The sequence below is a fragment of the Ciconia boyciana genome, chromosome 14 (genome assembly GCF_034638445.1).
Source record: "Ciconia boyciana chromosome 14, ASM3463844v1, whole genome shotgun sequence".
NCBI classification, from domain to species: Eukaryota; Metazoa; Chordata; class Aves; order Ciconiiformes; family Ciconiidae; genus Ciconia; species Ciconia boyciana.
This window is the reverse complement of record NC_132947.1, coordinates 9,990,837-10,015,758: the sequence shown is the minus strand read 5'-3', so window position 1 is coordinate 10,015,758 and position 24,922 is coordinate 9,990,837. Positions and strand designations below refer to the sequence as shown.

The window sequence follows — 24,922 nt, the reverse complement described above, 5'->3', positions numbered from 1 at the left end:
GGACCAGAGTTCAGGCGTTCTCAGGCCTCACCATTATGTTAAGGCCATCAAGTGATCCTAGAAGCTCATAATAGCAACACTGGTGGAAATGACAGCCCATCCTTAAAGCCTTTTGCTTTGCATTAAAAAAGTCCAAGAAATGCTGTTCTGTGAGTTTATTCTGGAACGCTATGAGAGTATCAATGGCACAAACTATTCATGATGTAGGCATATATGAAGAAAACTGTAACACAGTATGGGATGCTTGGTGTTCTGGAAATCCTCTTTAAGTACCCCAGTATGTCTATAAAATCTTCTTACAGCTCTGGTCCAGTCAGCACAGCATCCTATCTCAGCTTCCATTCATCTACCCTGACACCAGCGTACCGAAAGCATTTAGCTGGGAAACAAGCACTTGTAAAATCCTTCTTTCACTTTCTCTTAATTTTTGTTATATAAATCCTATATTTCCTGGAATAGAGGCTCTGAACTGCTGAACTCAGTCTGAAGTCAACCCAGCTAACAAGCTCATTTACATTAGTAGGAAATCAACTGTTCCTTTTTGCTGAATTCCCAGTGGAGCAGCTGGTGGTCTGCTTTTTCCATGCAGCCATCCTCCTCCATACTGAAATGCCTCAAAAATATTTGTTTGCTAGAAAATGTTAGTGGAAACCAATATTGCTGATGTGAAAAACAAATAAATAGAGAAAACCACGGATTCTTTTGGTCAATTAGATCTTCAGAAAGTGGTCACATTTTTTGTATACTATTAGATAGCACTTAATAGCTGTCTTCCAACAGCCTCATGGCTTTTAATGACTAATCATTAAAAAAACCTGAACAGAACAAAACAGAGTTAGAGCTATGGTCACATTATTTGCCAGGAGTGTGTATTTAGGAGTTTGGATGTAGTTGCTATAACTTATCAGGCTAAGACTTCTTTCCCTTGCCTAGCCCAGCTGATCAGCACTGGCTGATTGGGGAAGATGTATAAGGAAAGCTACACGGGACAACTTGTGGGCTACTCTACTCATGGAGGAGAATGAATCATTTTTGCATTATACCATTAGCCAAAGGGTTTATATACTTTCTAATTTATTAATTCTTTGTCTTGTACTGTGATTTGCTTTTCCGTTTAGTTGCCATTTAGAGTGTTTAAACCTGGGACATCCAGACCTTCCCATTAGTGGGGTGGGCAGCGCACAGCTGGTCTGAGGCTGGAGAGCCACTGTCACCTTGAAGGTGGAACGGGGCCCTCTGGATGCCCCAGGGTAGCACTTGGGTCCTAGCAACAAGCAGATTGCACATTTGCATAACGATGCAAATGAGTGACCTGAGCACAGCAGGAGTGGCATGTCTGTTACCATTGTACAACATTGGACATAAGCCATGCAGGTTAGAGAAGGGGTCATCCTCCCATGCTTTAACTAAGCCCTGGGAGAGAGAGAGACTCTCTTGGGATTTGTTGCCTGCGTGATGTTGCCTGAGGCACCATGCTGGGGGTGAGGGTGTCCTGGGCTACCAGGCGGGGTGGTAAACCCTGCTGTCCACTCTCCTCCTTGGCGTGGCTGCAGTTACCTTCCTCTATGGCTCAGCTATCCACACCGTGTCGGTTGTGATGGGGTCACAGCAATGAAAGGCAGCAGTTTCTGCACAGCCACATGAGCACTAAGTTGTACCAGAGGCTCGGAAGGTAAGTGCACACTTGTGTAGCACTGTAGGTATTTGACAAGCTCTGCCTCAGACTCCTGCACTTTGGGGACTTAATTTTTTAAGGCTTTTTTGGCTTTGCCAGTTTCTCATGATTCAGAAAATAATGTCTCCAATTTATTGTATCATCTGGCTATTAAATCTGCCTGTAAAGAGGAGTAAAACTAGACTATGAACATCTATGGGAATTCATCTTTGTTAAATAATTTAAATTTACACTTTCTCATGCCTGGATCAATCTTCATCTGACTGTCTCCTAGCATTAGCCTCTCCACTGTTTGGGAGAGTGCTAGAAGCTGCATCACTGTGCAGTTCATTTTAAGACTAATTATCGTCAAGACATGAAACCAGCATTTTACATGATGTATTTTTTTCTGTTCAGCACACAGACCAATGCATTTTAGCTTCAATTATTGTTAACAACGTCTGCCAACATTATAAAAATGGCACGAATATAGCAAAACATAAACCTACCTTTAGATCAGAGACGTGAATTCACTGTTTAATTATATAAGGATTAAAGTGGGTGATGCAATGTTGTGCAAATTTGCTCTTATTCTCCAAAGCTAAGGTTAATGCTCGGTGCTTATGTTTCTAACCAGAAACCGCAAACTTTCATTGCTGTGACACATTAGTCTCAGCTTCTGCTTGGATGGTTGCAGATGATGCTCTGGGGCAAAGTTACCTCTAAATGCTCTTGCTTGCTGAATAATAATGATGTTGCATCTCTTAGTAGCTCAATTTCCTTATGGAAAGTAGGAAGGAAGGTAAGTAAATAGAAAGAGACAGTATGGAAGAATCTAATCCATATTTTATAAGCAGAGATTTTCCTACAAAAAACTTGTAAATTATTTAAATTGTTGCTGACACTTCTGAAATGATCAAAATATATTGAAAATGTGAACTTTGCCTCATGTTCATCTCTGCTGAAATGCCTAAACATCCTCCTTGGTTTCGGTGACACAATATGACATTACATGGGAGCAGAAACATCTCTGGAGAAGGCAGTGAGATCTCTAGGAGCGAGGGCCATGCTGCACAAGCTGTACTTTCAGCAGTCCAACGTCCAGCACTGCACACCAAGTTAAACTTCGGAAAAACTCCACTGGGTTTATTAAAGAGAGAATTAATTAAAAGTCACAAAATAAAGTGCCCATGGCCAAACAAAGCACAGCACTTACTTGCCAGATTGTTCCATAGTACATATTCAATATTTGTGTTCAATTGTATGATGTAAAGCACTACACAGTGCCGTGATAGCAGGCCGCGGAGGCAGTTGGTGCAGACACAGCAAGGAGTGCCCAGGCACCGGCGCGGGCTGCCTGTGCTCCCTGTGTGTGCCCCTGCAGCCGTGCTGCCCTTCTCAGGGCCCTCTGCCCTTGGCGGTGATGGGGGAGAGCTGGAGGAGCCCCACCAGTGCTCGGAGGGGGGCCGCTGGGGCTCTTGTGCCCTGACTCGGGGGGAGTGCTCCCTCGCCAGATGGTTTTGATTGATTAACCTTTGGGATTATTGGCTGTTGCCTGGCTTGGTGCGAGGCAGACATTGGCTTGCTCTGGGTGTTCGGAAAACAGATATGGTGGTTTTGTAGGATCAGAGGATGGTGTGTAACAAGGAAGGAAACAAAAATGTGCCCAGTTTAGCCAAAATAAGACGTATCACAGGAAAATCCATCCAAGTGGGGAGGAAGAGATAGTCAGGTTATTGCTGATGGAGCCAGGGAGGAGAGAGTGCCTGCGGATTTGGGCTGGAGGAGATGAAGGAGAGGAGACTAGAAATGTGAACAGGCTGCTGCATTTCATTAATCTGTGTAAAGTCTGGGAAATGCTTTATGTTGTGGGTAGGACAGTAAATCTACTGATGTTGGCCCTGGTAACGTTTGGCAGCTGGTGCCTGAAGTAACGCTGAGGCCGCTGCTGAGCAGGCAGCGACCGCCCTGCCGACGCCGAGCTGCCCCCGGTGAGGTGGCTGGGACAGACCCTGCTTTCCGCATGGTGCTGCTGCCTTGGGGCTTAGCTTAACCTGCTAGTGCATCGGCTTGGCATAAAGCACTTGGCTGCGGGGATGTGGGGTGGAGGGTCTAGGCAAAGCAAAGTAAAGTTTCTGTAGTATAACTAGGAGAAAAACATTTAGTATCTATAGATTTGGCACACAATAATGAACCACAACGCCTGAGGAGATAGGCATTATTTTAATTTACTTGATAAAGCAAATCAATTCATAGAGAAAACCTCCTTGGACAGTATAATTACAGATACTGGATTATAATTCAGGAGCTTGCATGCTCAGGCTGGCAGGCAAATAACAGGAAAAATCATTAGCAGAAAGTGGAAGAGGAAGACATATGTTATAGGAATTTCTCCACTTTCTAGTTCTTCATTTGTAAACTTCCCTTCAAGTTCAGTGCCTTAATCTTATTAGATGTCATTGTCACTGCTTGTTATGAAACACTCAATTGATCATTTAGATTTTTCTTAAAAAGATCTTGCTAAACTGAAAATGAACACAAGTAAATGCAGAAACATGCCATTAAAATGCTATGCAGGACTTCTGTGAGATTTGTCCACTTGTACATTTAACTTTCTGGTTTCCATTTGCAAATGTGGTGGCTGTATAAAATAAGATGTAGAACTGTGCACTTAGTCTTTTTCATTTGATTTGTATGTGCAGGAACTCTGTGAGGGTGCGGGGAGTGCGGAACAGCACAAATGGTCAGTCTGGGTAGAAACGTGTGCTTATTTGCTCTTTTCACATTTTTAAATGGCCATAAATTAAAGACTTGATAAATCAGGGGGTTCAGATTAAAGCTTTGAAGACTCTTACAGAAACTGCGTTTCAGTATAAAAAAATGTTGATGTAATCAACTGAAAGAAAATATTCCTGAGCAGTTCAAGTTACCTTTGCTCTGACGACTTGCATAATTTAACCAACCCACTGCTTAATCTAATGGAGAAGAAAACCACGGTGGCTCTAGCAGAAAGTCCAAGTTTTTGCCTCAAGTAGCAGCAAAAGCAGCCTGTTTGTCTAGTTTCACACCCAAAGCTCTTTGTCTCCAAACCTCGGTTGTTCTCCCATCTGCGTCTGGTTCTGCATCTGCACCATCGCATGATCAAGATGCCGATTTCCAGGCGCTGAGTGTGTGACAGGGATCTCCCCGTGTGCTGCACATCCCTGGTCCCTGCACAGAGGGGCTGGGGATTGCCCTGGTCCCTGAGCCCGGCCGTGGCTACAGGCGATGTGGGTAGATTTTGCCCATGGAGGGTGAGGACTGAAGCCCACAGGTTTATGCACTGAATCCGTCAGACTTAAAACAGGAGGTGTCAAGCTCGGCACTGCTTTCCTGAATCACGGCCTTATCCGTGAGCAAATAACATATGTCTAAACCTGCTGTCAAACGCAATGAGCTAAAGCAGAAACTCAGTGCCAGCTGATGGTAGTTATATTTTTGGCCAGTATATATGACCATGAAACAGAGCAAATAAAGGCTTTGGTTTTATCCACACCTTTTTATTTATTTCTGTAGTCTGTAGTAAGGGACCATTGCTTTAAAATCCTTAGACATTTGGACATATTTTACAAGACAGTACAGTTTCTGAATGTCACACATTGATCACAGTTTCATACTACTACATGCATATAAAGACACTGATTTTTTTTTTTAATAATTTGTTTAAGGAAACAACTGGAGAGGTCAATAAACTTCAACAAAGAATGACTAAATCAAAGTTACAAAAAAAAAAGTAAGACTCTAAGTACACTAGTATATGGCTAATGTTGCTGTAATCACCCCAAAATGCCAGGGTATTGAAACATTGCTTAAATGGGGAGAAAACATCTGCATTGGCCCTTGGGCCGATCCAATATAGCCCAATGAAGAGATTGTGCAAGACGTGCAGGATGTGCTGGGCTGTAAGGCAGAGGCGTGAAGCGCTGCCCTTCCTTAGACACTCTGGACTGGATTCCCCATTGCTTCCTCATTGCGCAGGTTAAAAAAATAACTGAAGAGCAAGGCAATGGAGAAACCTGTCATATGTTCTGCCCTTTCTCAAGCTGGGTCACAGTCAGTTTCAATTTCCAGCTAGAGAAGCAATTCAGTCCACATGTACTAGCAGAGCCGCAGGAAACTTACATTTTTCCAGTTTTTATTTGTTGTTAAACATCACATTTTTCTTTTAAAGGGAACTCCACAGCTTTCTTATCCTTTAAGGACTAGGGATGCTCACCGCTGCCCTTTGGAGGTTTCACTGGGAAGCCCTTGCCTGGGGCTCCTGGGCCGCTACGCAAGTCCAGCAGCCATCCTGTGCTTTCGGAGGAGACCTGAGGCTGTTTCCCCGGCCCTGTGAAACGCTGAGCAGCCGCGATGTGCAGCACAGCGACAGACCGCCCCGGCAGCCTTCCGTGGGCATGAGTTGTTATTAAACAGCACTTGCAACAGTTCCTCATTAAGTGTTTTCTCCCCATTCAGGAACTGCTTCACTGGCCTGATTAAAAAGCAGGATTCTGCTGCAGTAAGTTGGGGTATATGTTTTTAATGCTAATCTAATTGGAAAGCGAGTTTGGTTGGTAGCTGTGGCTGGCCTTTCTGATTGCAGTATCATGGCTTCAAAGTTCAAAGTAACATGGAGATGCTGCTCCCCCCCACCCTCCCCCCAAACACACCAGTGGGGAACGTTTCAAAGCACAAGCAATTTTCTGCACCCACCACAAAAAAGCCAGAAAGAATAGGGAAAAAAAAATGTTCTCCATCTTTGCCACAAGCCAACAAAACTGATATAAACAAAGTAAATCCCAGTGGTCGCATGAGCCAACGTGTGGCTAATGGTACTTAGGGGCAGTGAAACACCAAAGGAAGAAGAGGCTAAATGGGCAGAGCTCCTAAATGAAATACAGAGAGTAGAAAAGAACTGATGAATCCTAAGAGGGTCTTAAATGTAGATTAACAATAGGACCAGAGGTTGTGACACAATCAGAGGTAACCAATGGCCCATCTGCCAGTAGTGTCCTCCCAGCATAAGTCCCTGGACCGAGGACTGAGTGTTGAACCATGTGGCTGAGCTTGTGGTCCTGCTGGAGGGACAGTCATCTGTGAGTTTGGGACACTGCTTGCAGCATCAAGCCCACGAAGAGTGAGCTGACACGGAGGGATGTTCAGTCAAGATTGGGATGACGTGATTATCATCCTCTTGCCTGAAGGATTACCTGCTTTCCCAGGCTTTCACTGACCTGTCTGCTTCTCATTCCCCCACCCCACTGGTTTCCTCATAGGTGCTGTGGACAGACACCTCCATCCCTGAGGTCATGCAGAGCCTTTAGTTTTCTATTAGCTTTTAGAGATACGGGTCCAAATTCTCCACTGGGCTAAATGGGGCACAGCTCCATCGACCTCAATGGGCTTTGACTTACAGCAGCAAAGAATTTGGCATTTCGTGCAAATTTGGCTCCCTGGCTTCCACAAGGCTCTAGTTTGGGTGGGTCTTTGTACTGAGCCCAGCCTGATTATTATTTTTTGAAGCTAGTGTTTCTACAGTCTTGAAAAGACCCCTTTAAAAATGTCAAAGGTTAATCCTTGTTCAGTCCTACAGAATATCAATAGTAGTATTTCTAGTTAAAAAGAAAAATGAAGCTTTCTCTTCTAAGCCTCTAGACTGAAAACTTCTTGTGCGATGAAGCCAGAATCAAGCAAAGCAAAATTCTGAGTAGTATTTACAGATATGAACACTTGTGGCACCCTACCATTGGTGTCAAAGGACACTTATTTGTGGCTTAGGTAACACCAGCAACAAAGGGGATACACGCCCTGAATGCAGATTTTCAGTTTTCCTAAGGTTTCCTTTGCCTGGCAAGACAAAGTTTCAGTGCAAGAGCCTGTGGAGGGCTACCTGCAAAGGTGAATTTAAGACTGGTCTGACTAGAAGCTTTCTATGGTTTTGTCGACTATGTTCAAACAAACCTACTGATATGGAAGGTGCCTTTTGAAGGGATTTATGTGATTGTTGATGATAGATATGGTGGGCTATTCCATTAATTGCTTTCTTAATTAATTAATTAAAGAAGAAAAATCCCACCCAGTTTTAATACCCGCATGTATAAATAGATCTTGCTGATACATAATCCCCCACAAAACTGTGTCTGCTGGTTATTCTGTTCTTCGTTTCTGAAACACATGTTTTCCCAGAGTAACTCTGTTTCAGGTTTACTGGCTAGTGTGGTGGGCATATAAGATAATCACACAAGCAGACAAAAGGAAATGGGACCAAAACTCCATCTTTGGAAAAAAAATGGTGACTGACCAGACTGCGGGGCAGATTCAAAAGGAAATGTTTATGCAGAGCTCCAGGGCTAGTCTGAAGCTCTTTGTCGTGCTAAACTTCAACAGGTCATGAGATAGCTTCAGGATGCACATTTATCTCATGGGCTTTTTATTCAATTTATGTGACGGTACAGCTATAAAGGAGCAAGGAAGATCATTAAGTAAGCAGGTACATGGATGGACTTTACCGTAACCAAATCCAAATCCGGTCCCTTTCTGAACGTGTACATTCAGGTTTTTTATTCCCCCATAATTTTTTCTCATTTCCTGTTTTTTTCTGGGACTGAAAGTAGAAATTCCAAAACCCAGTGGGAAATTAAACTCTTGACCTTCTGTTTTAACCCAGGAAAAACTCCCCCAAAGGTGGGAGCTTTGCCTGCGCATCGTCAGGTCTCTGCCTTATAAGAGCCCGAATGTTGATGCTTATCCCAACTCCATCGTAATTATTAGGACAGTCAGATTCAAATCCTGTCTCTTCTTTATGCTCTCAGCTTAATTGACGTTAAATCTGGAAGAACTCCACTGAAGTCCAGGCTATGGCTAACGCTGAAGCCAGTGGCATTCGCTGACATTTACACTGCCATAAGCAAGGGCAGGGTCTGGCCCGCTTCTGTGTTTCTCAGAAGGAACATCTTAGTTTCCATAGCCAGTCCCTGGTTATTTTTAAGTACCACAAACAGGAAAAATACAAAAACGTGACAACATCAGACAAACTCAGTGATCTTTTGCAGACGCACTTCCAGGAGGGATGTTGCAGGTGTTTTTTCAGAACAAAAGAAAATAATGACAACAAAAAGGTTAGGGAGTCAGCTATGTAAATGAACACCAAGAAAGCATCTAATATATTATTCTGTAATACAAAAAGAAGAAATCTGACTTGATTGCCCTATTATAAATTTGCTAAAAATACAGATATATATTTATATTTTTATATATAGAACTTTTTTTTTTAAATCTGAACAGAAAAATAGACTACTCTGGAATGCATGAAAGTCACATGACTTTTCCATACATCAGATACTTATAAAGCCAACACAATGGCAAACAGAAGGTACAGAGGTAACTAGAACATCTGTACTTTGTTCAAGAACTATTTAAAGCCATATTCTCCCCAAGTGGGTGATCCTAAAGCAACCTAAGGTAACACTTGTTCAGTCTGATTACCATAAGCAGAAGTGACTGACCAAACATGAAGAAGTTGGAGCTAATTTGGAGTCGCTGGGGAAGCCCACCTCCCCATCTTGCTCCCGACTGAGCTGCACAGGAGGGCATCAGTGCCACGTGGTCTCCATCGCTCGGCTACTTTATTCAGTAATTCTACTATTTGCTTTAAAATGAGGCGTTAAAAACTATTGGAGATCATGGTATGTGGAGCTTACCGACGGAGAGAGAACTTGGCTTTAGAAACCTTGTCTTTGCGATGAGTTTTAAATACCCTTGTTATTTACTATAAACTGTACCAGTCATAATTCTGTCAAGACATAAATATACAATAGGTACAAATATTAACAATACATTACAATTTTACAGAAGAGAATACTGTTTTCCTTAGAAATGTGTATCTTATTAGCTGCAAGGGAAGAAAAGGCTACAGTTTATCACAGCCATAGTTGCCAAAGAAACCGACCGCCTCGGATGTGTTTCTGCGTGACTTGCACAGACAGATATTCCCCGGCATTTGACACACGGCATGTTCAGGAAGGGAATGTGCGTTCCGCGGGTTTTCTTTTCCTCTTTTTTTTTTTCCTTCTTCTACCTTTATTGACTCTCAAACCTTTCAGAAAAATGTGTATTTCACAGGAGACTTTTGTTTCGGGTTTTTTTTTTTATTCCGTAAGTGTGCTTAGGTGAAGTTTCTAAGAAAAGGCACTGAGAAATCTACTGCAATGTGACTGCTGTTTTCCTCTGTTCAAGGCTAAAACTCAAAGGATGTTTGCCTCCTGGTTAAGAAAACTGCACCCATTCCTTCCGCATATATATATATTCTCTCTATATATTTATATATATATGTATTAAAAATGATGTTGATGGCGTAAGATACAAGCAAGCACAGACATCACACGTACATAGTCCTTTCAGATACGACGTCTTCTGCAGCAGCAGGTGAAACTCTGTCAGCTTGCTTGATACATGATGCACAGTAAATTCACAGACCTGAATGCCAAATACCAGTGATTAAACTGCACGCTTTAGCAAAATGCAAGAGATATTGCATATTTTCCCCGACTGTTATGAGCTTTGGGAAACATGTATCAAACAAACTATAAAATGAAATTGTCTTTCGAGTGCCTATAGGATTTGGTGAGCATTATGTTTTCAAAGCACTGCCTTTCCTTTTGTAATGAGTACAGATTTAGTCTACCATAGCTTTATGTTTGAGTAGATTTCCCAGTGCTTACATTATATATATGTGTATTATGCACACACACACATATATAGATACATACTTCATATTCAGACTTTATTTCATTAAAATAAACTAAACATACTTCCTTTTTAACTGGGCACAAAATGAGAGCTACATCTTCATACACAAATAAGAAAGAAATGCTCTTCAAGCATATTATATGCTTAATTTTAAATTATTTGCTTTCTATAAGAAATCTATAGGACTTTGGCTATTCAGACTTAAAAGGTAGATTTTTAATGATACTTTTGAATTTGGCTTTCAAAAGTGACTCAATAAAATGCTACTTTAAAGGTAGGACTAAATAGATGATATAAGGTGTGTGTCATGAGTGATCACACAAGGCAGACAGAGGGCCTTTGGTTACAAGGAGAGTTGCACCAGTTGATTATCAGTTAAAAAATGATAGAATTGTTGATCTATACATTTTTGTCAGTGCCATCTATAAACCAGATACATCAAATTGGATGAGTGTGGTAAATACTACACTATATGGCTATATTTAAATACGTTCACTTTCGTGATATGTAAAATATGACTTTTTTTCCACATGAAAGCATCAGCTCTAAAAATATTTAACTTGGAAATCGCTATTACTTACTTTATCAAAAAAATTTTCCCTGATTTTTCTTCTTTTTACATTTGTGCTGATGGCAGACATGAATGATCACTGAAACATAGAGATTATGTTAAGACTGTTCTCTTTAAAATTTCTCGTTGCTGCTCTATGGCCTCGGAAAGCCACAGAATAAATCAGTATTTAAAGCTTATCTGCTGGAAAGTCACTTTACTTTTTCGTGACAACTCAATCTCAACTAGTATCTCAGCAATACATCGGTTCCTCTAAGTACACTTGTATTTACTATGGCCAAATCCTAAAGTCCTTCACCAGGCAAAGAGCCCACTCAGAGGAACGGTGGTTTTGGCTGAGTGAAGGCAGAGTAAAAGCTAACGAACCTCAGGAACTGGCCCTGCGTAAATACTCCGGAGAGTATCGTTTGCACGCATAGGTGCCTTGAACTTATTTCGCGTACCTCCCACGTCACTCTCTGCATGGCACGAGGTCTCTTTCGCTGCCGGCGGGCTAATTCATGAGGTGGTGGCTCAGGTCTTACTCGTGCCTTCCCCAGGGTCTTGCCTTGCTGGGACACAAGGGCGACTTCTGAGCGGGTACCTCGGGCTGCGTCCCACCGCCCGGGGATGGGGTCGGCTGAGCAGAGCAGAGTTAACTCCAACACATGTACAGTTTTGTGCCAAGGAGAGACCTAACAAAGCTATCATCGTAACCCATAATAGTTCCTAAAACATATATGTGCTTATTGCTTTTGTCCGTACATGCTGCATTCACTATTACGGATTACAGACAGAAGTACTGTACAGCTTGGACGGACAGACATTTACATTCAGGACTAACCAACAGCTTTTTTTTACAATAGGAAGGAACAAAACGCAGCGGACTTGAGCAGCTCGGGGTCTTCCTCCCGCCTGTGCGCCTCCACTCCCGCGTCCCGTGTCCCAGCACGTCCCCGGACCTGCTGCACGCAGATCGTTACACGCCCCGGCAGGTACTCAGAAATAGGTCAGGAAACGCTTATTGACAGAGTTATTTACAATTGAGTTTTACAGTAGAAACAGAGAACAACATAAAAGATTACCATCACAGTTATCACAGGACAGGTTGTGACTTGCTACAGGCGTGTAACAAATCACGGCCACGACAGGAGGCACAAATTAAAATAGTGCTTGGTTAAAGTGCTTGATTGTTACACTCTGCTATCCTACTCCAGCATCGCAACAACAACAACAAAAAGTCAACGTAAAGTGCTTTTCCCCCCCGAGATTAAAAACCAAAGACAAATTATTTCCTACACAATTTGACATAACTTTATTGAAACAATAATATTTTAAAAACCTAGGCTGGTGGCTGCTAGTTCTGTTCACTTAAAATGGTCAGATCTTTTTTTTTCTTTTTTTTCTTGTTTCCTTTAAAAATGACTGGATGTTATTAAAACATCAGGCCTGATTCTCCTGTCTCTCGCAGCTGCTTCGTGCCGCAGCTTTGCAGGAGCCTCTCCTGCCCGACCTCCTCGCGAGAGAGAGCACAGCCAGGCCTGGGGCGGGTCGCTAACGAATCCCTCTTTTTGCATATTTATGTAACGCTTGCATATCTTTCACTGCGCCACTCGGGCGCAAAAAGCTTCAGACCGACCGGTTCCTCTCCTACGCCAAGGGCGAGACTTTGGCTGACGCCTCAAGTCGGCGTGCGGGTGGGAAGGGGAGGCCCGGGGAGCCGTCCCGGTACCCCCGGCACGTGCTGCAGGGGCCAGCCGCAGCGTCAGCACCGCCGCCGCACTCGGCCGTCCCCACGGGGCAGGGCAGCGAGGATCTCCCTTCCGCGGAGGGGTAGGGCGAGAGCTGAGCTCTCCTTCCAGCCCTACACTCCCCGGCAGCGGGAAGGGGGTCTGGCTGCGATGCCCCCGGAGAGTCCTGCTTCTGCATGGCTCCTTCACACCTTCCCAGCGTGGGCTGTGGGTCCCCTGAGGGCCACGCGCTGGCCCTGGGGCAGGTATCGATTTTTAGCAGAGGGTAAGTGCAAGTTTCACTATGTCCTAGGGGATGTTTGGAATTAGATACAAGTGGTGCAACTCACCCTGCTGATATTTCAAAAGAAAACGTCAGGTCCTACAGGATATCGTATTGTTAAACACACACAGAGCATTTTAATAATTGGTTTCTCTAGACCATTATTTGTTGTAAATGGTTTTCACTTGGATTTTCCAATAATGCAAGTGTTCCCTGTTACCTTTAGACATAATATCCATCAGAGAAAGCTGTGGATGGGGAACAGCTGCCCTGAAGCAGTGAGCATTGTGGTTTTGATAGCTTTATACCAACCCCAGCAATTTATTCCAGAGTTCAAATCTGGCTGCCTTGGCATCCTTTATGGAACTAATGCAAATCAGATGTTAATATTTCCAAAAGGAGCTCTAGCGTTCAAGGGGAATGGATGGATATTTGGTCACATTGGCTTCACTGGACAACATGAAAGGAGATCAATGTGTGATCATGATTTGCAATCCTTATTTTTGACTGATGTGGGCAACGTCTTTAGAGTTGTTTCAGAGAAGGACATTTTCACAAACCCACACTGGACCTCCCCCCGACTTTTAGAAACAGGTGGCTTGTTTCAGCCAAGTTCATGCCATGCAGAAGCTCTTTTTTTTGTGTTGACTGTAAAGACATTCCTTTAAACTTTCTGTAAGTTCTTTTGGAGCCCATCTCAGATGCTTTGATCATGTGTGTTAGCATGTCCTCCACTGCCTGGTAATACATGGACTTCTGGGGAAATGTGATTTTCTAGTCTGACAGTCTCCTGATTGCCCTGGGTTCTTCCAGTGATACCTTCCATAGAGTAAATGCAGTTTTGCCCTATCAGCTTAGGGGAGGTGGGTAAAGCAGCAGCTTCTAGATGGTTCTTCTCTGTTCTATAAACATTATCCTTTTGCTTTAGATAGCCACTGTTTGTAACATTGTACTTGGGACTCACATTTCCAGGTGGACTTGAATCATAAAGCAGCTGACCTTCATCATCAGTGTCAGCATCTATGTATTTGTGTATACCGGCATCATGGAAGTTGAAAGCTATGGCTGTCTGCGTCTCTGGTGACTTTGGGGGTGTTCTCGCACTCGCGGTTGTGTAGATCGAGGTTTCTGGGCTCATGAGAGATCTGTCAGAGAGTAAGGAAGTATCTGTGGCAGCAGCAGCAGCTCCCCTGCTCTTGAGAGGGTCTGGATATATTCTCAGTACATTTGATGCTGGTACTAATGTGCTGGTGTCCTCTTCCATGAAGTTGACTTTCAGAGATCTTAATTTTAAAGGGTTACTGGCCTTTATGGAGCTTTTGGGACTTTCTATGGAAAAAGCAGAACGGTGGCTGCCTTCAGAGCTTGGGTTCATTTCCACAAATCTGGCACCACTCCCCTCTGGCCTGCTCTGCTCCTGAATCACGTTAATGCCACCTTTGCAGGGAAGGGTAGCGAGTGGGCTGTGGGAAAACCTCCCGGAGTCAGGGAACTCTGCTGCGCAACTTATGAAGCTGTCGATGCTGGACATGCTCCTCATGTCAATGACCCCATCAGCGCGAGTCGTCAGCAAGGGCACCATAGGGCCAGGAAGGGTTTCCATTTCTAGCTCTTCCTTTTGCTTTCCAGGTTGACTTGACTCTTTAGTATTAAGGTTTGGCTGGGACTGAGTCTTTGCCATTTTGTTATACATGTCCTCTAGCTGTTGGACATTCAGGTGCTGGGGACTTGAAGATGACCTGGCTTTTTCTGGAGATCCTTGTTCCTTAGTTTCAAAAGATTTACTAGAGCTAGTTTCAGAGAGTGTTCTCTTGGTCCACTTCCATTTGCTGGGAGATAAATGATTGTCCTGAACTTTATCCTTTTTGGCTATGCTTTCTCCGTTCTTTTCAACCACAATGTCCATGAGTTCTATACTACGGGCAAACGCATCCTTCATGTTCATGGAAACAATACTGCCATTCCTTTTTGCTCTTTCAAGAGCTTCCCTGCGCTTAATGGCTTTCTCCTGCCTCTTCTGCTCTTTGTAGAACTCAGAGAAGTTATTGACAATAATTGGGATGGGAAGAGCAATCACCAGCACTCCAGCGATGCAGCACAGTCCTCCTACTATTTTACCTAAAAGTGTTTTGGGGTAGATGTCTCCATAGCCTACTGTTGTCATGGTGATTGTTGCCCACCAGAAAGAAGCTGGGATGCTCTTGAATTTTGTATCATCCTCGTCCTTTTCTGCAAAAAACACTAAACTGGAAAAGATCATAATGCCCATGGCCAAAAACAAGATGAGTAATCCAAGCTCATTGTAACTCCTCCTCAGTGTAAACCCCAAGGACTGTAAACCCGTGGAGTGCCGGGCAAGCTTTAGAATCCGGAGTATCCTCATAATCCGAAATATTTGGACCACTCGTCGTACATTTTGGAACTGAAGTACACTTTTATTAGATTCTGTGAGGAAGATAGTGACATAGTACGGTAAGATAGCTAGCAAATCAATAGCATTCAGCGGGCCTTTGAAAAACTTCCATTTCTTAGGCGAGGATAGGAACCGCAAGAGGTATTCCATTGTAAACCATGCAATGCACACCGCTTCCACGTGGGCAAGTTGGGGATTATCTGTGGTCTGCCCAAATTCATCCACGCCTTGTAGTTCAGGAAGTGTGTTAAGGGACAAGGCAATTGTAGATAGTACAATAAACATGATGGAAATGATTGCCAAAATCTGGAAAGGAAAGAGAAAACAGTGAGTTCATCTCAGAATATATTATGCTATCTATCATTGCCATTAACACATGGCTGTATTTCCACTTACACATTTCAAGACTAATTTTGCTCTTAGTACACTGAAGTCAGATAACCAATGCATCCTGCGGTGATTTTATTTTGGAAGCTGCTTTAGTTATGTCAGATGCATAAAGGAGATAAAGTACCTACTTCAACTCCTGTGCCTTCATCTCTGTGTAGTCAAGGAATGCGTACCAAGCAGCTAGGATGCCGGGAGGGCTGTGGTGCAGTTCACAGCAGGAGCTTTTGATTAACTACTGATTAGGTGCCCAACAAAGCCCATCTGGACAACAGGCTTTGAAATCTAAGCAAGAAGGAACGCAATTGCGAATGCAAGATTCGATCAGTGATGTCCTCCATTTAATGCATGGTTACATCTGTAATTTTTGGTGCCTATGGTTAATTACAGAGATGTGTGTACAATTCTACTACATATAAGCGTACAATTAATACACTTGTTTTTAATGACTCATCTCTAATTTGAAACTTGATGGTTGTGAAATACATGAAAACTTTACCAAGCTTTCTAAAACAGTTTGAGCTCTGAGCTACTCTACACGCGACCGACTGGCCATCCTAGCTCCTCGTTGCAACCAGGGGAAAGAGCAAACTCATCCAGGCAAACCAAACTGCACAACACTGAGACAGTCAAAGCAGGGCAGGTCCAACCACTGGAGAGCTCACCCATTAACAGCTCATATCAAACCAGCTCTTGGGCTAAAGAGTGCAATGAGAGGAGAAGGGTCTGCAGTGAGCAGCCTCTCTAAAAACCCACATAAATCTGATCAGATCCTTGGCCACCAACTCTATGCAGAGCTGGAAAGCATGAAGTGCTAGATTAGTGTATTTGCAGCTTTCAGATGGTGTAGGCAGGCTGTCCTTCCATACCTGTTTTATATAGACGTTAATGCTATACTTTCCAGTTCCCCTAATTATATCTTCTTTTAAAGTCATTTTGGGGAGGTTTTAGAGCTGACAGACAATTTGAGGAGTGTTTTTTTCTACTAGTGAATTCTTTCTGTAGTTTGTTAATTGGGTGGGATTATATCTAGTTTCTTAGGTTACTGCCAAAATACAGCAATGATTTCAAAACACATGTATATGTGACTAACGTTTTATGTATTCATTTCAGTGTAAGCTGGTCCCTTATGCTTGCTTTTCTCCTGCTTGATAGAAAAGCAGCATGAAATCAATTGTAACGCATGTGCATGATGACTAGATACACAATATTAAGCAATGAATGATAAAATGTATGACAAGAGTTCTGCATCATGAATTGCAAATCTGACACACTCCTTCCTTGCCCATATAACTAGATTTTAGGTTTTATCACAGTGACCTTTCTCAGCCAGCCTCGCAATACCAGAATATCCACAGTTACCACCTCGGGCACTGGAGAAAGAAATTCTTGCAGGATTTCTCTTCAGCCAAACCCAGCACAGACATCCTAACAGTCAGGAAATATTACACTTCTGAACATTTATCCCTAAACGGACAGTCACTACAGTGGAACAAGCCTTGCTGCTATAGGAGACACAAGCAGATCCAATACGGTTCAGAAGCACTGTGGTGTTCTCAAGAAGAGCCTCACCTCTTCTCCAAAGCTGGAAGGCAGAAATGGTCTACAAAGGCTGGAAGCTTCACTTGAATTAAATTCATACAGCAAGCTTAAGCTATGGCTTTAGGAGAAAAGCCCATATACCTTAAAAAAATCCAAATTTAAGGATTTTTTTAAATTTTGATTTCCACAAGTGTTTTAAAATCCACTTGCTGTTAAGAAAAGCCCTTCCAAATCAATGTAATAAAATAATTTACCTTCTAACTCACTAAAATGTACTATATATCTTTGATTTGTACATGACACTGCAGACCTAGTAATTTAATGTGAAGAATGAGATTTGACTAGAAATAAAAATTAGCTCCATTAAACACTCTGGTTTCATTGTCTAAATTGGATTAAATGGAAGAAGCAAACGGTGTAAATGGCCTCCTCTGCATGCTCCAGTACCGGGAATTTTAGAATAGCCTCACTTTCAGTTACTAAATTGTTACCAGGAAAAATGCTGGGAAGATTCCTTTTCCTTTTTAAACAGGTTGCCTAAAAGAATGTTTGTTGTTAGCTGTGCTGTACACTCTCACAGTGCTAGCGAACCTTTCGCCTCCTCCTTGCTACCTTCCTCTTCCATAAATTTGCTGCTGAAATACAAACAACCCCACAATGACTTGTGCAATGGGGGGTTTGCCTTGTTGAGAGAATTCTCAGGTCAATGAGCCAAAGAAGCTGTGGGAAAGACTTGGGAGGTGCGAAAAAGTAGGAAGAACCATGGGATGAAGGGAAGCAGAGGGACGCAGGGAAAAGTGCTTGAACTGATGGCTTCAGACTCAAGAGAATGACATGTAAGCCGAGTGTCTCATGGCGAAGTGGGAGAGATTCAGACTTTAACTACTTCTGCATGGTGGTTTGTTTCAAAAGACCATCTCCTGAAGCCCCCTGGTAATACTCCTGAGAAGCAGGGAGCCTGATTTGCTTTCCTAGAAGGCTCTTTTAGGTTTTTTGCTGTCATTTCTTTGTTTACAGCCCAACGTTTCTGAAGGTGTTTGGGATGTTTTCAATGGTAATTTCAAATTTTGTGCTTGGGTTTATCTCTGCCCACTATACTCAGAAGGGCTTATTTGTAGACTTAGATGTACCTAGTGTGTTTTATCTCCTTCACTTTCAGTGTAAATATTAACACTCCATCTTTATTTAGTGGATGGCATCCAGCAGCAGTAATTGGTGTCAAACCTTCTGTTTCCTTTGATATACCTTCCTGCTTTGAAGATCAAGGCAATGCCAGATGAACATAAATTTAAAAACTAGGAGATCTGAGGGTAAAATTTGTTTTTGGTTTAGCAGATTTAGCCATGGAGCTAAGCAATAAACAGAAAGAGACATTTATCATTTCTCCTGCAAGTTGCAGCAAGATGTCACCTGTGCTCCTAAGATACAGATTTTCCCCCTTATTGATCTACTGCAATCATACATCTTTGGGAATCTTGTCAGGCTAAGAAAAACTTCTAAATGTGAGTTGACTGTCCTCAGATATTCAAAGCACTTTTCAGTTGGAAAGTACAAAAAACTGGGAAATGAAATATCTCCAGCAAGGTTTAGAGGATCCTTCTCCTTCTCTAAAGCATACCTTGTCCTGGTAGCATCCACCACCCAACAAAAACCACCCAAGGAGCAGCTGTCCACAAAAAACTAGATCCAGCTGCTGCTGCCCGGCATTAGCACTGCATTCAGTGGCACAGGGTATCCCAATGTACTTACAGTCTGGGATTTCAGGTTATAGAAATCACTGTCTGTCTGTCTAATAAGGTTTCCTATCTTGGCCATACTGAACCTCTAGCTTGGCAGCTTTCGTATTTTCCACTGTCAGTAATGAGAGACAGAAAGCTGAAGGAAAGACATTTATACCACCAAGAACACCTCTAGAGATGCTCTGTGTGGCAGGCAGCCTTTTCATACAATTCCTCGCTTTTCCTCCTTCCTTTCCTCTTCCAGGTTCTCTTCTCTTTAACAAGAAAAGCCAATGGGACAAATTTGGACTTGAGCAGGAATGATCCCTCTGCAGTGAATGAGGCTCCAGCTGCTTAGGCAAGTGGTCACTGGAAAAAAGTGCCCATTGTCCCTGCTCCAGAGCACTGACCCAAAATCTTGCTGCCGAGTCAGCTGCTAACTGCTGTGTGAAATGGAAGCAAGCATGGGGAGAGAGCCTCCTGCTGTAGCACTAGTTTTCACGCCTCATTAAAAAACATACAATATGGCCTTGTGCTGCTGAAAAGTTTTGGGCTGGCAATTAAAGAGCTGAGGTTGAACAGGCTCAAGCACAGAAAGGTCCCTAGAGCGCAGGCTTGGGCTTGCAGAAGGAACAGGGACGGGAAAGGTAAGCATTGGGGGCCTGTTAGATTTTGTGAGTGCTGCTGAAATGTGCATATTCCTACTTATGGAGCTAGCTGTACCCCCCTTTTAGGTCTTGCTGCTGGCTTATCTGGCATATGTTGACTTGTTATGGGGGCTGGGGAAGGCACCTCCAATATCACTGCAGGCACATACAGAGCTTCTGACTTGGATGCTCCATGTCTGCAGTAGGTCCTATAAAATGCATAGCTAAAACAATGGAAAAGCTTGCAGCCTCAAATTTGGAGGCATAGGAAAAAGAATTAGAGGTACGAAGGGCTGAAATGACCGGCCTGAGGACAGGCCACATCAGTGGCTGAGGAAGGTGAGGGAATCCATGTACTTCTGGTGCCACATCCATGAGAGCTGTTCTCCGCTGTCCTCACATGGGCTCCATTGGAGCCAATGACGGGAGCCCTGACAGGCCAGGTCTTACTGGGCAGGTATTCACAACAGAGCATCACAGACACTCCTTAAACTGCTCATAAAGCTGACAGGGTTTAAGACTAGTTTCTCCCTGCACAACTTTCAGACCATGTCCGCCAACAGATTGCATGAGAGAAGCTGTGTAGTTCCCTTCCTCTTTGCTACTGTATTTATTCTTACATTTCACCTGTAGCAACGCACCATAAATTGTGAAATTCCCCATCAGGTACTTTTCTAGGTGACTTGCAGAGGGTATTGGATGGGCTCCTAATGACAGCACTGGCTTGCAGTGCAAGTCTCAGTATGTATGGGCACGATTCCAGAAAAAAACTTCTCCTCCACTAAATTGACAAAGATTTTTATTGAGTGAATCTCTGGATTGCTGCTATGGTTCCTTTGTGAAAGCTAAATAACCCAAGGACAGGCAGGGCAAGGTTTTGAATGAATTTAAAGCAGTTGCCTCGAAGTGATTAGCATGATTGTACATACATGCTGGTTATTACACATGCAAATGAGACAAGCAAGCTGATTACGTGAGTAAGTGTAGCCAGTTTGTGTGCAACTCCTGCGTCCTGAGGCAGGATGCATGCACCCTGCTTGCAAGCCACTAATCCCCACCTCCTCCAAAATGCTCCCAAAAACTAGGCAGGCAGCCTCTACCACACACCTCTCAGGAGACAGCCCCATGCAGTGGGCCTGATCCTGCTTGCTGGGTGAGAGTGGCCCCAGGGATTCATCCTTTGTGTTCGCAAGGTCTGTGCTCATCCCTGGGGGAAGAGGGCTCCCACAAAGAAGCCAGCCTGTTCAGAAATTTCCCGTCTCTCTCTTGAGCTTGTGGTAGCAGCAGTCTGTGGGCAGCAAAACTATGCATGCCACCTCCAGACAGCACAGAGATGGGTAAGTTTTAGGCACCAGGGACTAACCCAACATTTAGGTTTGATGATATTTATTGCTTGATTATCTGTTCTTTGCACTGCTAAAGACCTTAACTAAGGTCAAGGCATAAGACCGGAGACTTTCAAGGCCATTAAAATTAATAATAATTGGCTGTCCAAATCCCATAGATGGCTCTAAAATCTCAGTGTAAGCATCTGAGATCTATCCGCTCATGGCAACATGCCCTATACTTTTTCTGTCTTCATACTCAGTAATGAAGCTGATATAGCAAGGAGAAGGGGTGGTGTGTGGGAGAAAGTAGGAGGGTGTTTGAATATAGATTCAATATTCTTGGAAATACGATGAGGAAATTGTTATGTAATCAAGAAGTTCAATAATGGTTTTGTCTAATGTGCTTTTTTAGCTCCATCAAGGCCTGCAGAATAAACTTGGCATCAGGACCGGGTTTCATTCATATGCTCCATTTACTAAGGGATTTTTCTTGCAGCCCCCCTCCTTCCCCAAGCAGACAATATACTTTGAGTCAGCCTGTCCAGCTCCATCCTGCCATGCCTATGCCAGCCTCTGTCTCCCCAGGCTCTGAGAAACAGGGAGCACAGTGTATTTTGAGTGCTATCCCACGTGCTGCACAGTGCAGAAACAGATGGAGAGTTCCTTAATCTCCTCCCCGCTTCATTCTGCACGGGAATAACGTCTCCTGCTCATGGCAGCTATACATGTCTATGGTATTTATTGACAGGGACTTGTTTTAGGAAACATCTCTTCACTAGAAAATGCATATTTGTTCATTAACTGAAAGAGTTCGCAGAATATGGTCACTTCTGACGTCATGATTCTGACCATTGGGCTTGCAGGATGTTTTTTCTAGAAAATGCTGAGGCCATAACGAAATGTAACACTTGCTTTTTGGATCATGACAAGAAGTTGAGGCCAAACTTGGGAATAGGATTGCCAGGGAAACACAGAGAACCTTTAATCTGCTTTTTCATGTGGCAGCATGTTAAGATACAATGTAAGACCTTGAGTTTCCAAAACCCTTAAGTTCCACTGATCCCTGTGGAGTATAAACCCATGCTTAAGGGTTTTCCCTGGTCTGGCACTTTACACGCCACTTCTGCATTCTGCCCCAAGAGGGTCCTTGAGAGCCGTTGGCACCAGGAGATCCGCCCTCCGGAGTGGTAGGACCCCTGCGCACACGCGCTCACTCACATCCCTGCCATGCCCCCGGTGACTGTGTCCACAGGCCATGAGAATGTAAACGCCTATGCTCTTCTGTAAGCATTACTGCATAGTATAAAATCCATAAAACAAAATCAAGATAAAACCATTTATATTTTGCTTTGGAAATATATGAGATCTTAATTTTGACATTGCCTGGAAAAGCCCATATGAATAATGGTTAATTATTTGATTTCAGTTATAGCTGTAATAATTTTATCTGTTGAGAGAGTAAGTCTATTTGGTTTAAAAGGGGATACAATACTTCTAGTGATTATATGTCAATGCTTCGTTTGCCTACAGGCACCCAGAGAGCTGCAGTTACAACTGCTGCTGACTAAGCTAAAGTGGGCAGAAAAGTAGCCTTCAGGCATGGCTGCCTGTAAATTCCTTAATGCTGTTAAGAACATGTTTAGTTGTCAGAGAGCTATCAAGCCCTATTAAATGATAAATGGTGTCAGTCTTCTTTCTGAGCAAAGCCCAGATGCAAATGGTGCTTTGGAGAAGAAAATGATAAATGAATGAAAATACTGAAAAGGCAAACTTCAAAGGCATACACTGCCTTTAGACATCAGTGCAGTGATAGTGCTCAAGAGAAGATGAGAGGGGAGCATCTGTCCTACTTCTGCTGCCACTAGCATGGGGAAAATCAAAAAAGAAAGCCAACGCATGGCACATGGAAGCTCAAGTTTCTAATTTTTCTCCTGGCCTTGCCTTCTGCCCAGGAAGACTGCAACCGCAGTGTATTGGGTTTGCGTGGCAAGGTTTTGGTAGCAGGGGGGCTACAGGGGTCGATTCTGTGAGAAGCTGCTAGAAGCTTCCCCCATGTCTGACAGAGCCAATGCCAGCAGCTCCAAGACGGATCCACCACTGGCCAAGGCCGAGCCCATCAGCGACAGTGGTAGCGCCTCTGGGATAACATATTAAGAAGGGGGGAAAAAAAACCCTGCGCAACTGCAGCCAAAGATACAAGTGAGAATATGTGGGAGGAACAACTCCGCAGACACCAAGGTCACTGAAGAAGGAGGGGCAGGAGGTGCTCCGGGTGCCGGAGCAGATTCCCCTGCAGCCCCTGGTGCAGACCATGGAGGTCCACGGTGGAGCAGGTGGATTTGCCCAAAGGAGGCTGTGACCCTGTGGGAAGCCCACGCTGGAGCAGGCTCCTGGCAGGACCTGTGGACCCATGGAGAGAGGAGCCCACGCTGGAGCAGGTTTGCTGGCAGGACTTGTGACCCTGTGGAAGGGACCCACGCTGGAGCACTCTGTTCCTGAAGGACTGCACCCCATGGAAGGGACCCACGCTGGAGCAGTTTGTGAAGAACTGCAGCCCATGGGAAGGACTCACATCGGAGAAGTTCATGCAGAACTGTCTCCCATGGGAGGGACCCCACGCTGGAGCTGGGGAAGAGTGTGAGGAGTCCTCCCCCTGCGGAGGAAGGAGCGGCAGAGACAACGTGTGATGAACTGACCACAACCCCCATTCCCCGTCCCCCTGCGCCGTGGGGGGGAGGAGGTAGAAAAACAGCACTGCAAGGTGTCCAGCCCCGACAGCACCCGACAGACCCAAACTGTTTGCATGTCCTCCCTGCACATCCATGCAGACAAACCTTACTGCCATCCTCAAGCCGTGGCAGCGTGCTCTGCTCAGGCCCCGCACATCAGGTGATGTACGCTCCCAAGGAGGGCTCCAGCCATGCCATGCTGCTCTCCCCAGCCTCCTGCCAGCCTCCCCCGGGGGTCTCTCTCACGAGCACTCCTACCATCACCCTACCCAGCCCTCTTGCCTGACCCACTATGTCTTCATCTTGCTCGCATGTTCCCACCCTTTGTGGTGTGCAAAATGCTGGTCTTGGAGCACAGAAGTTGGAATGGCAGTGCGGTATTGCACAGCCTGGTCTTTCCCTGGAAGAAAAGTAGAGACAGACCCTAATGGTGAAACCCCCCCCACAACGCAGAGAACATCCCGCCTGCTCTTCAACCCTCTGCACCACAGCAAGTCATTAGCTGATATCAGGGTCAGGCTCCAGACCACCTACCCAGAGAAAGCCTTCCCTCCAGCTTGGTGCTCCCCTTTCAGGTACATCTCCCATTCCTGCTATCTATCTTGCATTCAGGTAGACAACAGTTTGGATTCAGAAAAATAAAAAATAAAAAAAAATAATGCCTTAACCCTCGGCACTGGTGTACTCCTGGGAACTGCTTTTCAAGATGCTTTTGTGATTTTACCCTGCACCAGGGAGAGAAAATGCTCGTGATCAACTCCCACTGTCCCAAGCAGTCTGCTCAGCCTCAGACACTATTTACAGGGGATGCTGAGCTTAAAGTGTTGCTGTTTGCTGGAGTAGTTGTGGGAGGGGGTTTTTTTTAATGGTTAAATTAAATCAGGAATGTGCCAAGATAGCATGAAATCAACTAAATGTAATTAAGCAAAAACTATTAGCTTGATTGCTAAACCAGTCTTCCTCTCATGAATATGCATGAAAATAATTGATATTAATTCTTTTCAAATCTGAGGCACATTAGTTCTGCATATTATAGTGTGGAATTTTTTGGAAGACTAAACCAGTTCCACTGCTGCTTTCTCACCAAAAGGTATAATTAGTTTTGCTGCAGGGAGATTTACCTAGTCATTGATACCATACTGGGTTGCCACATAGTGAGGAAATTAGAACAG

At 44.0% G+C, this 24,922-nt stretch overlaps 1 protein-coding gene across 1 annotated transcript in view; it reads right to left on the bottom strand.

The window, feature by feature from the left end:
* Positions 1-13,683: 13,683 nt before the first annotated feature.
* The window catches only part of KCNB1 (potassium voltage-gated channel subfamily B member 1), a 128,477-nt gene continuing 117,238 nt past the window's right edge, over positions 13,684-24,922 (bottom strand). Inside the window, exon 3 of the mRNA XM_072879167.1 lies at positions 13,684-15,705. Coding sequence (XP_072735268.1) covers positions 13,684-15,705 — 2,022 coding nt within the window. The remainder of the gene's footprint in view (positions 15,706-24,922) is intronic.